Below are 17,053 nucleotides of genomic sequence, written 5' to 3'. Positions count from 1 at the left end.
ATCACACACAAATGTCTCCCCAGCTAAGTACTAAATCCAGCTGTTTCAACTCAACACTAGTTTGTAGGAGCACACAAACCCTGCAATTCCGAAATGCCATAATGCTACAATAAGAGAGCAACGTTTGCCTTATGCCACCCTTTGCTGCCTTTAAATCCAATAAACTGTTTAAGAACCAAGAAGAGTTGCAGGACAACCTGTTACTGAAGACATCTTTAAGATCCCCATTATTCATGAGTAGGTCTTTCGTTTATTCCGAGTCCTAGTTTTTACGTTCATTTATGCAATCATAACAAGCAGCGCAGTCTAAGATCCTCAAAAAAACCAGAAGATCCTAGAGACCCTAGGCTGAATAAAAGCTAGATCAGGATTAAAGAACTCTGTGGTGGCACAGTAGCTGGGGAAAGAGTGCAATGCTCTCCTAGCAATGACTGCACACACAGGTTCATATATTACAACAGACAGCACTAATCCTGGCTAAGCTTTAGTACCCAGGTCATTACAGGCAGCTCCATGCTGGGAAACCTCATAGAAGGTTGTTACACTATAAGGTAGCCAATAAAAATATCCATACGGAAACAATCAACTTCAAAAAAATCTTTAATAAAAAATCTGTGGGCAAGGAACCTTCCTTGAAGGTTCTGATATCTATAAAAAGACAAGACAAACATTCCAAGCAAATGCAACATTCCACCCTCAGAGGACTGAAGGACTAAGGATGGGCCACAAGATTCAAGGTCAGCTGAGAAAACAAGCCCTTGACAGACTGAGACACTACTTAAGAGTTAACAGAATTATGTTTTCCTATCTTTTCCAATAAAATCATATGCGGTTATAACAAAGTCTGATTGTTCTTCCATAGGAAACAAGATCACAGAGAGACACCAGATCAACTGATACCATATCAACGACAATGCACTTGGCCATTCTGATGCTAGCACTGACTTGATAGTTGCACAGCATCCATAACGGCATGAGGTCAAGGGCTCAGGGCCAAATGCTGTGATCCTTGCAATTGCTTCTAACAGGAACAACATGGATGAAGAAGGATGGCAACATACACCTAGTCAGGTGCATTTCTTGCAGGATCTGTTTAGAAATCAAGATTTTTAGCTGAAGGAACTACAATTAAAAATATTACAGAGCATTTACAGTTCCTGCTTACTACTGAAATTAAGCAGGACACTGACACTTGTTACAGTTATTACAGCACTGATGCAAGATAATCAGCCATGGGAACGATCAATGTGACAATACCAAACAGTTCTGGGATGAGGAGTAAAAAAAAAAAAATCACCAGTTTCTCTTTTAAGTCTCTTATAACTGGAAGATGAGAAGAATGGCAACATACAGAAGCCCAGCAACATTGCTCATCATAATGTATCAGTTGGTCAATAACCCAGTTTCAGTCTTGGAAGCAGGAGTTTAATGCTTGCTCTGAAAACAGAAGCTATGTAGAGAAAAGACAAGGGAAGATAGCCCAGCAGCTCCGGAACAGAAGTATGAAATTTTCTTTCATAATATAAAGACGAATAAGAAATACCCTCAAGCAATTAAATACTTGCTAAAAGAAAGATCAGGAAACAGCCTAAAAACAAATTTGAGGGACCAGGCCAAAAGTGAAAGCCACCTCCCCATGACAAGTCCATAGCATGAGACCAATCAATGATGGCATTCCAAAAGTATGAGCCCATCCTTTCCTCAAGTTATGACTGGGACAAGTTAATCCAGGGAAGAATCTCATCAATACACCATGCTGAACATGGAACTGATGCTGGCACACTTCAGGACATTGGCACTGGTGTGTTAGAAGTCAATGCAAGAAGGCAAAGGACTGAAAATCCTACTAACTTGTGCTGGTAGAGGTATAATGGCATAGACTACATTTCCATCTTCAACCATCAGAGACAAGGTAGTGCTGAACAGGTAAGGCTCTTTATCTGCAAAATCCACATTAAATTCCACAAAGGAAGAGGACACCTGAAGAATTCAGTATAAGCTATCTAACAGGCTTTAAGCTTGGCTAAAGCTAGGGCAAATGACAGTGTTCCCAAAGTGATAAAGCTGATTTCATTGCTAAGAATGCAAACGTTCATCTGAATGACAGATCTTTGAGAAAAGTTGCCTCCTGGCTCCATGCTGACTTCACAGGCTTTCCAAAAGCAAAGTTCTGTCATTTCTAAGGTATATAAGTTTTAAAAGAACTAAAAATATGCTGCCTTAGTCTATGATAAGAAATTTACACAGGAAGCAAAACCACTGTTGATACAGCCAGTGGGACACCAAGTTCCAACAGCAACTCTGAAAAGCCTCTCCAAAGTCAAACCCAAAGAGCAAACAGACATTTTAAAGTGACCAAAAAGCTTTGTTACTGAACAGAAAAGCAACAACAGACTTCCGTTATATCCAGGGTGGTGTTAGTGTATTAATTCTGCTTCCTTTCTGCATATGAGAGAGGAAGCTTGAGAGAGAATTGTAAAGGACGCTCAAGGTACACTAAGAAAAATTTCTGATCAATAAGACACATGTTGATAAATGCAAAGGATCACCCCTGAAAGACAGAAGCACCCTTGGATGCTTTGTTCCCCTGCTTTTTGATAACATTAAGAATGTTCCTACTCATACAGCTACAGCAAAAAAGAGAAAAATCACAGCCATTGCTGGGCATGAAATACATACCCTGTAAGTACATATGAAAGAGCACTCAAACTTGTATTTTGTCTTGCAGGAAGTAAAAGTAGTGGTTATTTTGAGTTCCTACAGAAGGCAATGCCTTTAAATTCTCATTTACCAAGAAATCATTACTCCACCATCATTAATGGATTAGATTCTGCATCTCTAGAATGTAGTTAAACAATCATCAAATCATAAGTGCTGAATTTGGCCCAGTGTCACAATCATGATACTAGAACTCTGGGCACAGCACACACTTGCCAGTGCAGCACCACTCAAAAGCCAAGCCTAAATACAAAAGATTAAATCAGCCATCAGCAATGGGAAAAACCCATTTTCTCAACACAAGTTATAACAATTTGAAGATGAGAATGTGTGACTAAATGGTTGCCTATGTATCATCTTGTGAAGACTAAAGAAAAAGCTGTACCCTCATTTGAAGGAAAAACGAGCACAAAAAACTTGTTGGTTATAAAAAAAATAACTTGCTGTGAGAAAAAGAGCTCATGACAGCCAATAGAGCTTTTTTTACCTAAATCGTTCTGGATAATGAACAAGACTAAAGGAAATGGAATGTAGATTCATAGAACTGTGTATATTAGATGGGACATGTGAAGGTTACACAATTCAGAGCCTTATGACAGCTCAAGGCCTCATCGGACTCAGTTTTGACCACTTCCAATAACAGATCTCACGATCACTGGACAACCTATGCCAGTCTTCCACCACGCAGAGTTATTTTTTTTTCTTGGTATCTAATCAAAATTCAAGGTACAATTTGCAGCTGTTGCTTCCCATTTCAGCCCTGTGCACCCCAAGAAGAGTCAAGCTCCCTCCTCCATTAAGCTGTTATAGACCATAGTAAGACATTCCACCTCACAGGCTTCTCTTCTAAAGGCTGAAGAAAACCAGTTCTCAGCCAACAGCCATAAGTCATATGCTTCACCCCCTAAGTATCTCTGTGCCCTCACTACAGGATGTCAATCTCAGATTTTACAAGTTGGTTATCTGACAGCAGAGAAGTTGCTTTTCCTCTAAGTAAAAAAGGATTTATACAGCTAAGTGATTACCCAATTAGCCTTTAAAAAAACCAAACCCATAGTCTACTGCTAACAGCACTAAATGTTTAGAAGGCTCCAAAAGCATCGCACTACCCACTGTTTAATTAACACTTACTCACTGACAATCACTGTAAATGTGAGGCTGCTATTCTACACTGTATTTTGGACCACACCAAATCAATCATTGGCTTAAGCTGAAAATAGCTTATAAGGTACAAAAGAATTATGAAAACAAGGTTTTATGCAGGCAACTACTTGGTATCATGGATCCAGGCATTTCCTTTCAGTTACTGGCTATGACTATTCATTAGCAGTCCACCGAATTTCTAAGTCAGATACATTACAAAAACACTCAACCAATCACTTTCCATACAGACCTCTGTAAGTGCTGTTAAAATGTGATATAAGAGTATCAGCAGAAATTTGAGTAACTAACAAACAGCAATGTATGATAATCTGTATAGTCAAATGTTTACCTTAAGCTTTAGGGCGGACCTTTAAATACCAAGGTTTCCCCTGAAAAGGGAATGAGCTTAAGGATTTTTTTTTATTTGGTTTCTTTACTACTGCATAGAATCGCACAGAGCTGGTCAGACAAACCCCATCCTACTGACCTCTTCCATCACCTTAAGAAAAAATCCCAAATGGCCAGTACGTTAAAATGGTTCAGTGCCTCTGCATACACTACAGCTCTGATTTTGCCAGATGTCTCAGCAGGTATTCCAGTATATTGAAATCTTGTGTTTTAAACTGTTCTACAGATTTAATTTGAAATACATTTCTTCAGCTCTCATCTTGGGTTGTAAGTACACTACTGATTTGATTATAATCACTTCAAGAGCCCAGTGTGAAAGATGTATTTCATCTATTCCCTAACGGCCATATCCTTTGGGAAACCACCCCATTAACTTGGGCCTATATGTAAAGAACTTATATCTAGAGCAGTTAAAAACAAATGCTTTAAAGAAATCAATTTCTTCCACTAACCATTTGAAAAGCCATGAAGTCACTGAATAGAAATAGTGAACTGAGTCTACCAAACAGCTGTACTACATGCTTCTGTGACATGACAAGGAAAAAAGACTATTCAGATTTTTGTAGTGCTATCACATAAAGGAAAAAACATGTAAGTTTAAGCTACTAATGAACAAACTTTGGAGTCATTTATGTTGCTACTGTAAAAAGTATTCTAACACAATGTTTAGTACACATCATTGTAAACAGAAGTCAGATCTTACCTCTTCCTGTATCCCACTGGTAGTAGTTAATTTACTTCCATCAGTAACTGTTATAATTATTGCTGGCTCCAGAAAAAAGGGGTTCCGTCCCTAAGAGGGGAAAAAAGCAAATTCATTTAAAATGCTGCGACAAATTCATTAAGTTTCTGTTCATTCATTAAACAGACACCAATAGTGAGTGATAAAATGACGAGTCGAAGATATTTATTCTCATGTACTATGTAGTACAGTGCTAAGGGTTTCTTAGTCTCTTACTGTTAGGACACAAAGCTAGATACTTTATGTATTTATTCAACAAATGCATACACAAACATTGCAAAAATGCTTAACATACAACTTCACGAACAACATGTATTGCAGTATTCTAACAAGCAACTATTTAGAGGAGCAACTGTCTCTTCAAACCTGAGATATTTCCAATTCCCCTTATTCTAGGATTGATTTTATGCATGATTTAATTGCTAAAGGAAAGATGAGGAAAGGGCCAAGATCAAATTTGGGAAACCATGTTAAAAGTGAAAGTCTCCCCGGCTAAAGTGTGACCAATTACAGCATTTGCATAGTACCTTGTGATCACGATCCCTGGGTTAAGAACTAATACTATGTATTAAGGAAAACTGACGAATGCTAACAGCTATATTTTGATCAAGGTGGTCCAACCATACATGCAAGACTCCAGAAAACAACACTTGAAAAACAGATGAACTTTCTATGCAAATAGAAAGACATACACAGGGCAAGACATTCTGTGATGCCACCACAACATTCAACTAGTTTAGCTGTAACAAAAAAAAATTGATTTGTTATTAGCGCTTCCTGTTCCTACTACTAGCATACTAGGAACCTTCTATCCCTGCTGAAAAAGAGGATCCCAAAGAAGTCCATGCACATGTCAACCCCAAGCCTATGAAGCACATTCCACTCTAGTCAAGGTTAAAGACAGTCTGGATAAAAGCCAATACAAGTTTTTGTTTAGTGGGTCCTACTCTGCTTCTATAATCAAGCTTAAGACCTTGCTTTTCTTCAGAAAACTTAAGAAAAATACAGCCAGATCCACATCTAGTTCTGCTTAGAAACAGAAACAATCTTATGCATGCTTATAATTTACTCTAAAAATATGGAGAGTGAAATAAAACATTTTAACAAAAAGACCTTTAAAATCCCTTTTTTTAGAACCCATTTAATATCTTTATATTCTCTTCTGATTGCATGCTTAGAACAGAAATATCACCTAACAATTTTAAATATATTTGGTCCAGGGTGTTCAGTTTGAAGTGGCAACACCACATTTACAGCGATCAATTTACTATATATGTCAACAGGAAAAATTAAGAGGATATTTGCTCAACATTTTCTCAAACCCCTGTGAAGACTTACATTTTCTTTTAAAACAACATTACTACAGACAGAAAATATGCAAAAATTAAGTTAAACAGTGAACATCAATCTCTCCCACAATAGCTAAGCTAGGTCATAATCCAATTTAAAGAATTAGTCACAAGAATTTAATGACTCTCAAAATAGACTCAGTTTTAATTAAAATAATTTCCTAAGACTATTCAGCCTTATTTAATTCTGAAGAACAGTTAGTGTATGCTATTCTGTCAACTAGCAGCTCACCACAACCACAAAGTATCAGCTGGAAGCTAACTATGTTGCACTGAAATAATATTGAAAGTAGGGTTTCTAACTAGAGGAAAAAGATACTGTTCTCATGAATAATGAACATAAAATACTTTAAGCCTACTGATAATCAATTATTGCAAAAAAAAAGACAATTAATTAAAATAACATTTTAGATTACAAATGTCATAAGCAATAGTCTTTAGGCCAATTTTCTGATCCAACCTGAACTACAAATATTAAAAATTTAGTTTCTGACAATGTCGCTTATCCAGATGATATTATCTTAAAAGCCTGTGTACCTCAACTTTAATCTCTCAATTTCACTCATCTAAAATTTAAGTCTTAAATTTAACATTTTGGGCTCAGAATAATTATGAAATTATAAAGAAGAAAACAAGAGATTCTAACCTCGAGCACCCCTGGGAAAAGTGTCTGAGAAGTGACTCATCCTCAGTATATCTTTTATAACTCCACAAGCACCTGACCTGTACAATGGATGATCTTCAACATACTAAGTCAAGAATCAACTCATACCAATATATTCACAAAAACAAGAATCTCTTTTTACCAGAATAACTCTTATTTGTAGCCAGAGTAACAACTGATTTGAGAACCTCTGACTCCAGTAACAAAGTAACTGAAACTTCCAAATGTATCATCTGCTTAATAAGGGAAAGTTTCCCCTTGAAGTCTCTTCTTCACTAGCTGTATGTGAAAATACAGTAATCTTGAGTTCAATACAGCTATAAATATTATCCTGTCTGGAAGGAATTTATGAAATCAAGTCACAGATCACACAATTCACAACTGAATTATCTGAAAAAGTGAACAGAGCCAAGTTCACTTAGTTGCAGTTAGGTCACAGCTCCATGCAATTTAGAAACATGAAATGAGTATCTATATTCCACCTAAAGGTGCTGAAACAGTATATCAAGGAAGAATTTCAGCTAAAATGTCTATTATTGAGGGTTACTAATTTTGACTAAAAATTTCGATGTTATCAATTCTTAAAAGAACACCACTGACTCTTCTGACCCTACTCCTCACTTCAGCTATACAAAGGCATATAAAACCACTATTCAGTCAGGTATCCTCTCCAAAACCCCTCTTATTCATGTAAGCTTTCAAATTTCAAGAGATGTTTTAGTAAATCTGACAAAATGACACTTCAGGAGACTTACACTCATCAGTTTAAAATAAACTGCCGCAGTTTTTTCCATCACTGTTCCAGAACTTCATTTTAATCTAACCAACTTGTTTGCTATCATTGTTTCAGAAATGTACTACTAAAATAAAAAACTATGAATTTACACATCTTGGAAATACTATATTCTTCAAAATACTTAGCAATACCATTGCCTGCAAATGTATATGAAATCAATTCAGCACAGCTCAACTATTTTGGTTACACAATGAAATGGAGTGACAGGGCATACATTACCAGCTCTTTAGCAGCTTACAGGTATGCTGAAATGCACTGGAAATCCACTCAGCATACAAAAGTGTAAATAAGCAACCTGCTTACAACATATTCTGACAACTAACTAACCACCATGAGGTTTGGTGCATTTCAAAAGTAAAAATAATCCAGCAGCTAATTTTAGCATCTTACACTCCTACACAGCAAAATCAAAGATAGAAAGTGTGAAATCCTGAGTTCCTAGAGTAAGTAGGGTAAAGATCAAGTTTGCCTCAGTGGCAATACGCTGAGAAACATAAGGGCATCGATCGCAGTTTAAGCTACCATTATATAGGCCTATTCTAACAAGCATACAAGCAAAGAAATTTTTGTTCCTGTGTTATCTGCTTTCAGACAGGTTATAACCACTGATAGTCAATTAAGTTTCTGCACTTCAAAATGTTAACTGCTATATTTAAACTGTGACAGTTTGAGTCCCAACCTACTACTCAGACTACAGTAAATTGAGAAGTACTTTCAAGTTTCATTCTAAACACTTCTTAAATAGATTTGCTTATAAAGAAGTATTCTGGAAAACAAATATTACTTATTTCCCTAGCTGAAAATTCAATGGCAAACAGCTCCCAAGGGGACTTGAACTAATTACGTCATGTAGACAAACTGGCTCATTTGATATCCCCTTTTGAGTCCAAATAACTGCTAGAGCCACCAGACCACAAATTCTTTTCAATAATACGCTTATCCCCACTGAAGGTTCCCAGCAGTGATGAAAACAGTTACAAAGGAAGACGTACCTAGAGTTTTAATGACTGATCACCCTGTTCAACCAGTAAGAGTTGAAAGCAGTACGAGAGGGCTTTCACATTCACTTACAATCTGCATTTTCAAGGGCAGATATGCACAAAGGAGAAAAAATAACCCACACAACTCGTTTGGTAAGAAAGTTATTTAAAAATCAGCATCAATACCAGGGCATTCTTTCAAGCTTGCTGAGCTAAAACAGAATAAGCAAGAGATTCAAAGCCAGAAAACTAACTTATCTGTTACACAACACATTCTTTTGAACAATTTGACAGCTTCACAACTATTTCTTCCAAATCACAAAGCATCTAATTACATTGGTCGCCCTTTCTTCACTCTCCAGTTGAAGTAGTTCTTGTGCTCAGATAATACAAAACAAATAGAACTGCAAGCACCACTGAGCTCCACACAGTTCACATGGGGTCACAGTAAGAAGCACAGTCAGCTCACCCCAGCTTGGGTGATGCTCTCAGAGGGAGCCTCAGATCAAGCCAGAAAGTTAGAAAATTATCAAGCCACACTGTGGTCTGGGTAAGACTCTCAAAACTAAGAATTCACTTTCATAGTCAAATAAGCTTAGCCACCACTTTCAGCATGACTCAATACATTCATAGATTACCTTTCTTTTTTTTTTCCCCTTCTTCAGAGTATACAAGTGAAGCAATTGAAGAGCCAACCTTTAGATGTGCAAGTACACAATATTAAACATGCATCTAGAGAAATTGATTTAAGACTACTGTTACCTCAATGCACACATTTAAGATATTAATTTCAGTCAGAAGAGTTGAAATACTTAAGAAATAGCTGAGGTAGGAATGACCAAGAAACACCAAGTCAGAAACAAAATTACAGTTTTGACAGGCAACTACTATTAAAAGGAATAAGTATTTAGTAGTTAGTACAAAAACATCATGCCCAAGAAAGGCTAGAGGTTGAAAATAAATAAAGTCTGAAAAAAGTGCATATTTAACAGAACACATTGCTAATCACTGGGGAAAGACTCATTTTCAGATCACAATCAAATGTCTAAAAGGTACACTTTATTAGTAAATTACAAAAATTAACAATTTGTATTGCACATCCATCATTATCTCAGCAGAGCCTTTTCATTTGTAGAAGTATCATCCCTACTGCCAGTAAATTTAGTCATCTGATCAGGAAATACAAAGCGCACTATTAGTTTTTTCAATTCAATGATGGCTTTTTAGAATTTAAAAGGTCAAGATTCTTACAAATGCTCATGAGAATCTGTGAGCAACCATTGTTCAAAAACAATAGTTTAAAATGAAACCTAAGTCAGAATAACAGCAAAACTCTTAGCTTTAAAGGTATTTTCTTTAAACTGAGAACAGCTTAATAAATACCGAAACATTGAGCATTAATTGCAGTAAACTAAAAAAGACCATCCAAATCTATCATAGATTTAATTTGTTTTCCATCTTAGGAACTTCAGTTATGCTTTAGCAAAATCATTTAAATTTCTAAAGCACTCATTTAACATGTATTACACTTTCCCCATTATTGCTCAATTCAGAACAGTATCTCTCAAATACAGAGGTATTTAACAGCTGCTCTGTGCTCTCACAGTCAGCTACACAAGAACTGTAGCATCTTGTGCAACTTCCTGTCCCACCCATTTTTAGCAACTTTGTCTATTTTCTATTATGCCTGCAGAACTAAGCCATAATGTTGTAGATACCTACAGAATCACTTATTTTATGCATTCACATTATTACTTGCAAGTCACAAACACGGTTCAGCACACTGGCATCACAGTAGCACTTGAATGAATTCATCATAGGCAATATTAACTCTTTACAAACTCTACTTAACCTTTCAGATCTTTTTCAAATGTAGGCAAACATGCACCATATTCACGCACATAAATGTACGTACTACAGCACTCAGGAATGAACATCCTTTTGACTTCACCGGATTAGTAAATTTATTCCTATTGTTTGCCAAGAAGCAAAGTGCCTCTAAACAGAAGCCTTCCCAGATGAAGCCGTGCTGCGTTATTTAATATTTAGCACAAACACACTATGAAACTCTGATCTACTAGAACAGAAGGAAATATATGCTAGGGCAGAGTGGGAGGAAGAGCACTAAGAACACTTGTTTTCTACGAGACTGCTTGCTTTGATAAATCTGACTCCTCACAGGATGTCACAAGAGCTTCACGAATCTATGGACAGACTGAAAAGTATAGTACCTTTGAACTGCATCATGGTTTTTATCCAAGTGACTGAACCTGCATGATAAGAAAAGCTTTGAAACCCTATTTGTTTGTTATGTCTGGTTTAGAATGGAAACTGACTCCACAAACAGGAAACACAATTGTCAGACTTCTGTGATTTCAATCTAAATGACCAAGACCTGAAGAACATACTGGAACTCTGTGCAGGACTAAGATGTCTGACAAGCCAGGCTTCATGCAGAAAGTTGCTAACTTTGTTTTGCCATCTCTAAGATTTTGTTACATTCCCTTAATACTGTTGATTAGTCAGATAATACAATTTTGCGGTGGTAGCAATTCCACCTTACTAACAGATGATCAGGTTATTTCTAGAGCAGATGTATTTCAAGATCACTTTCAGATGCCTCAGAAGAAAGTTCAATGAAAGATATCCTATCCAGTTCTGAGTTTTACACGGGTTATGTCTTGAAGGCTGTTATGAAGTTTTCAGGTCACAGAAGAAATTTTAAAATAAACCAGAAATCTGCCATTTATCAGGCATCAAGGGAAAGAGGGACACCAGATGGGTCACCAATTGGAATCTTATGAAACAACTTAAAACTCTATCCCAGGAATCACACTACCACCAGGAAAAAATGCACAGTATTGTTCTGAAAGGACTGCAGGAGGATTCTTACTATTAACTCTAGACCACAAACTTCTGCAGTACTGACACATTCTCTATTATAACACTAAAACCTCTTAGCTCTTCCTGTAGCATCCAAGATGGACTTATATTCTACCTCCCCTTCATGTGAGTGAGGTGGGAATACTACCTCACCTGCAAAGACAGTTTTCAGGAATAACACAGGTAAATTAATCACCTGCTAAAAGTAATTTGAAAGAGCTCTTTACTACACTCAAAAGAAGGAAGTTCCACATCCTAAGGGGAAAATGACTGCTATCAGAAAAGCTTACGACAGTAACAGGTTTTCGGTCTAAGTCTATTCCTACATTGTCCCAAGTACCATAAAGACATCGTTCCTCTGTACAATATACACAAGGGGGGGGACAGGGCTGAGGGGGATAAAACCACACAATCACTTCAACTGAGGAATAAGGGAAAGAAATGGGCCTGACAAATGCTGAAGGAGTCTGGACTGAACCCATGGCAATAACTACACACTATGAAAACACCAACTCTCAACACCACCACTGACTCTCACACATAAGGATCATATGGGTTTTGCTGAGTACCTCAACTACATAAAGTTGTATTTTTACTTTGTAATTGGAAAACCAGCCAGCAGAGGGGGCACAAGTTAATAAAATCTACCCTTGTAGGAGGTAATTGAGTAAGGAGGAGATAAACATAAGACATGCTCAGTTTGAATACTAACTCAAAATACACAGAAACAGGGAAATACTTCTTTTCTAAAACTATGTATACCTAAAAACCTTAAATGATTGTATAAGTACAAATAAGTCATAATCAGTCACTGAATCCTAATCTCTTGATTACAAGAGGGAGTTTGTGGTTTCTGACACCAGAGACTGCACATACTATCATTCCACTTCTCCCTTTTTGCAGCAGATTGCCCATCTTTTAGAAGGTTCAACCACAAACATTCAGCTGCATTGCACACACACCTTTTTCTGCTGAAGCTAAAAAACAGTCTAACTCAAATTATTTTGTCTTTTGGAGAAGACCTTAAAAACAAGAGGTTTAAGGAAGTCCACTAGAATTAATCAAGGTCTGTAGTCCTGTTTCCATTAACTCCTTTCCCCCAAGTTTCAAGCAGTCATGATTGCACTCATTCACACTCTTGACAGTCCCATATCAATGGCAACAACTTTGCAATAAGGATAGCTACCACAACAGACCTTTCCTCCATGAGGTGAGGAGATTCCAAAACCTAAATTCAGCTGTGTACAGCTGTTGTTCCCTTTGGGCTACAGCAAGGTTATTGTAGCCAACTGTTTAGTTAACTACATTATAAATACCTGAGAGCTATTACAACATCCAAGACAGGCACTAATCATAGTTTCTTATTTGGAATGCCTATGGAGGATTACAATGTAGTTACACGGGTTTTGCTTCACTCCTAACTGGCACTACAGATTAGCAGTAGATAAAATTATTTTTGCACAGGCAGTGAGGATACTGATTTGGTGGTACGACCAAAGCTTTCATTCACACAGTCACAGTGAAGTGCAACAGCAAACTTTTCCTAAAGCCAAGCCAGAAATAAAACTAACCCGCACACCAATTACAGAATATAAGAAAGAAGTGAGCATTCTTGAAACAGTTGCTGCCCCCATAATATAGGCTGCATAAGCCCCATTTAAGCAAAGGAAATTTTAAGTATTTAGGAGAATAAATGGGATTAAAAAAAGTCATTTGCTCAGTTTTTGCTCCTTAACATTTCCCTAAAAAGTCTTTTTTTAAAAAAACAACCATTTACAGTTTCAATTAACTATTGAAGCTCCAAACACAAGTCACCTTACACTTATCCTGCCCAGTATGAAAGCCCTACAAGTAAAAAAAAACAGATTAGGTCAGATATAACTTCTATAATTAAAAACACTACAGAGACAGTTCTGTGAATTTCACAAGAGACACAAACTCCTTTGTTCCCCCTCCCTAAAAAAAAAAATCATAGAAATATATTTAAGCATATCAGCTCCCTTCTTTGCCTTAGCTTGCAAGTTTGTATTCTGCAGGTGATACAAGAAGTGGTAACTATTACAAAAAGTGGAATATTTTGATTTAAGCTAAAGTACAGTTAAGTTTCTTCTAAGCAGTTGTGCTCAACTTTCAAAAAAGCCACAGTGTACCTCTGACAACATGTTTTCTTTAAAACGGTGTTTTTCCCAGACACTGTTCATTCTCCAAAGATAACACCTTGTGTTCCGTATGATCTGTGCCAAACAGATATGTCTTCTTCGGTAATCACTTCTGTTTGGAGTTTCTACATATCTTAAAAAGCAAGGTCTAGCACAGAGCTGGAGCCAGCTCCAAATCAGCAAGAGTTGACTTGCAAAGTTTCATAACATTAAAAAAGAAGTATTGGAAAATGACAGAATATGCGTAAGATTTCTGAGAAATTGTATACATATGCATGTAAGTGGGAAATATATTCTGTAACCAGCTTTTGTTTCATTGCACATGATTGACAGAGATCACTTCCGCATGTGCTTGCTTTCTAAAACTCCAGAACTAGTCTTATAGAGTTTTATTTGCCAGCATTTTCAATATCACAGGCAATGATTCCATTGCATATCCATCTTGAAGCGTGCAACAAAAATTCTCTGTACTTAGTATCATTTTTATAGATGCTCATAACTTTACACATTCCAGATTTTCAAGTCTGGCACCAAATGTACTGCTTAAAGACTATTTAATTGCACAACTTCAGTTGTTTTGGGATTCCACTCAAGAAATTTGTGCTAAGAACAAAACCAAAACTAACAGCAAGAAATTAAAGGCAACTCAAAGTAGCCTGAAAAGAGCATTCAATGCAAGAAATTATAATTTTGGAATACAGAATCTCCATATTTTTAATAGTGCACATGTGAAAACAGAAGGGATGTATGTCAAGGAAGGATTTTTAGACTATGTTCATACTGAACAATAAAGGAATTATGAACACATGGTAGGATTTACTATGACACCAAGTTTAAAATCTCAATATACATTGATGTTTCCATCTGCTTAGATCACAGAGTTCCCAACACTACTAAGTCAGAGTTTCAAGAATGCCAGGTTTATATAAAGGTTTGTCCTGTTTCTTTCATCAAAGAACAAATTTAATTGAGTTCTAAATACGTATTATATAAGTGATAACTACTTGATTAATTTCTAAGTGCTCCAGTTTGGATGGGGTCCTCTGTAAGTTTCAAAAACAATTCAGTCCTTGTATGTTTCACTATTATGTGACATTCTGAAAATAAAAAACATAGAATGGACTTTACATATAGCGAATTCAGCAAGTAACTGAACAGTGAAGAACAACATTGAAATTAAGAACAAAATGCCACTAACATATGGAACAAGTAAGCAGTGACTGGACAGAAAGTTCTTCCCTTTTGGGGATTATCATGTAACTTTTCCCTACATTAAATTAATTGAAAAACAAGCAGCATAGCACTCATACCTTTGTTTTAAGGTAATGGAAATAGTCACTTAAAAATACACCTTATCAGTTAGTTACAGATCAGTAAATGTATCAGCACCAGAATCAACTGAAAGTGGATCTATCTACCAAAAAATCCTGGTGGCTTCTGAAGTTATTTGACAGAAAATAGTAAATGCAAGCTGCTAAAAATGGGTTAAATTTCAGCTTTAATAAACTTTAAGAAAAAATTCAATTAACCATACATACCAAACAACTTTTAAAGTCAGCCCCAAAGAATCTGAGTTTAGCAATGATTTTAGTCATATTTCCTAAAAATACTTCTGAATGTTGATTTCCAAAAATAGCAGTTCTTGTCAACCCCTGTATCAAGTCCCTAATTACTGCAGCCTCTTGGCTTCACAGCAATGACTTCGCATTGCCAGTTCTGGCTCAGCGAGTGCAACTGACAGCACTAAGCCAGGCCTCTGTTCTCCACATACAGGAGAAAGGTAATGAATTTCATACTCACTAGCCAAGTGAGTATGGTAAACACCAAAAAATACCCACAGACAACTGGAAAAGCCAAAGAGCTGCATACAAAACTCTTCCTACCTTTCTGGGGGATATCAGTCCAGAGTACTGACAAGCTGACTGAAAGTAGCTTATTGATTCACAAAGATAGGGCAATTCTGTCCCAGCATTGCCCTGTAAGTCCCTCTCAGAGTTTATCACCACTACAGCAGGAGCAACTTAGCTGTTTTAAAACAGATTCTGATCCATTAGAGTTCACAGTCCAGCTTATTAGGGATTTGACTTAATCACCAATTTGCTCTGCTACATGAAATCACACTCACAAGTTTGGCACAAATACGAGCAGTGAGAGGCCATAAGTTCAGGAGCAGAGCAGGCAGCTAGTCTATGTCTTACATAAAATGATGCACACAATCAAGTCAGCTCACTGGGATTCAAAATCTCGGGGGGGGGGGGGGAATGGGAAGAGCATGTGGGTGAAAGAGATGGCCACTTCTCACTCATTTTATATGCTGAGCATCAAAAAAGAATTTTAATGCCCTAAATGGATTCCAATGACAAATATTCTGGATTTGTTCAATTTAACAAGTTCAAGGAGACACTGACAAAATGAACAGTGTATTCAGATAATTTATCTTCAAGCATTATTATTGGATGAAATCAGATTAACACCCTACTCTCCAAAAGCAGCAGCAGTTACATGTAGATAGAAAACCCCATAAATTAAAGAATTGAGTGGCTACACTGAGCAGAAACCAAATGTGATTATTCAGGAAAAAGTTTCCTGGCCAAGTCAACTCAGGACATTAAGCGTTATTTTCAGTAAGGGTCCCTGAATCACTGTCAAACCTCCACACTAGACAACCCAACTGCACTGTAGTTCTTCCTAGATCAGTCTTCTAGAACACCTCCAATATTAAAGCCATGAAACTGTGGTAGACGTAATCAACATTCCCACTGTTCTAGTTATCTACCATCGCAGTGCTGCAAGATTCACAATTAATCTTACTCTATTTAAATATAGGTGGTAGATTTTGACAGATTCTCGTCTTCTCATACAACCAGAAACCTTACCTATCAGGTGCCTCAATCACAGTCATTCAAGGTTCCTGACTAAGGTTAGCATCATACCTCACAGCCAGCAACTTCTCACCTGTCTATTTTAATTCAGCTGTAGGCACTAACCTAGTTTCCCCACTGGAAAAATTCAGGCTTAAATGTATAGTGGACTGTAGATTTATGTAAGAAAGGGCAATTCAATTAACTGAGACATGAACATCTCATATCCTTTGCAGACATCACAGAAATGTAGTACAGGACTACTGCAAATCTCTGATGGCTCATGGACTAGTCCACTTAAAAAAAAGTCAGTCAAGAATCTTTTAATACACACAAAGGATTTATCCTAA

General features: G+C 36.9%; 1 protein-coding gene across 2 annotated transcripts in view; it reads right to left on the bottom strand.

The window, feature by feature from the left end:
* INTS6 (integrator complex subunit 6) overlaps nucleotides 1–17,053 on the bottom strand; it is a 45,863-nt gene that overhangs the window by 19,704 nt on the left and 9,106 nt on the right. For both annotated transcript variants that reach the window (XM_054067913.1, XM_054067922.1), the window contains exon 4: nucleotides 4,973–5,062. In XM_054067913.1, coding sequence (XP_053923888.1) covers nucleotides 4,973–5,062 — 90 coding nt within the window. The remainder of the gene's footprint in view (nucleotides 1–4,972; nucleotides 5,063–17,053) is intronic.

Source organism: Cuculus canorus, chromosome 1 (genome assembly GCF_017976375.1).
Source record: "Cuculus canorus isolate bCucCan1 chromosome 1, bCucCan1.pri, whole genome shotgun sequence".
Lineage (NCBI taxonomy): Eukaryota > Metazoa > Chordata > Aves > Cuculiformes > Cuculidae > Cuculus > Cuculus canorus.
Note: the sequence above shows the minus strand (reverse complement) of the source record. Positions and strands in the feature narration are given on the sequence as shown.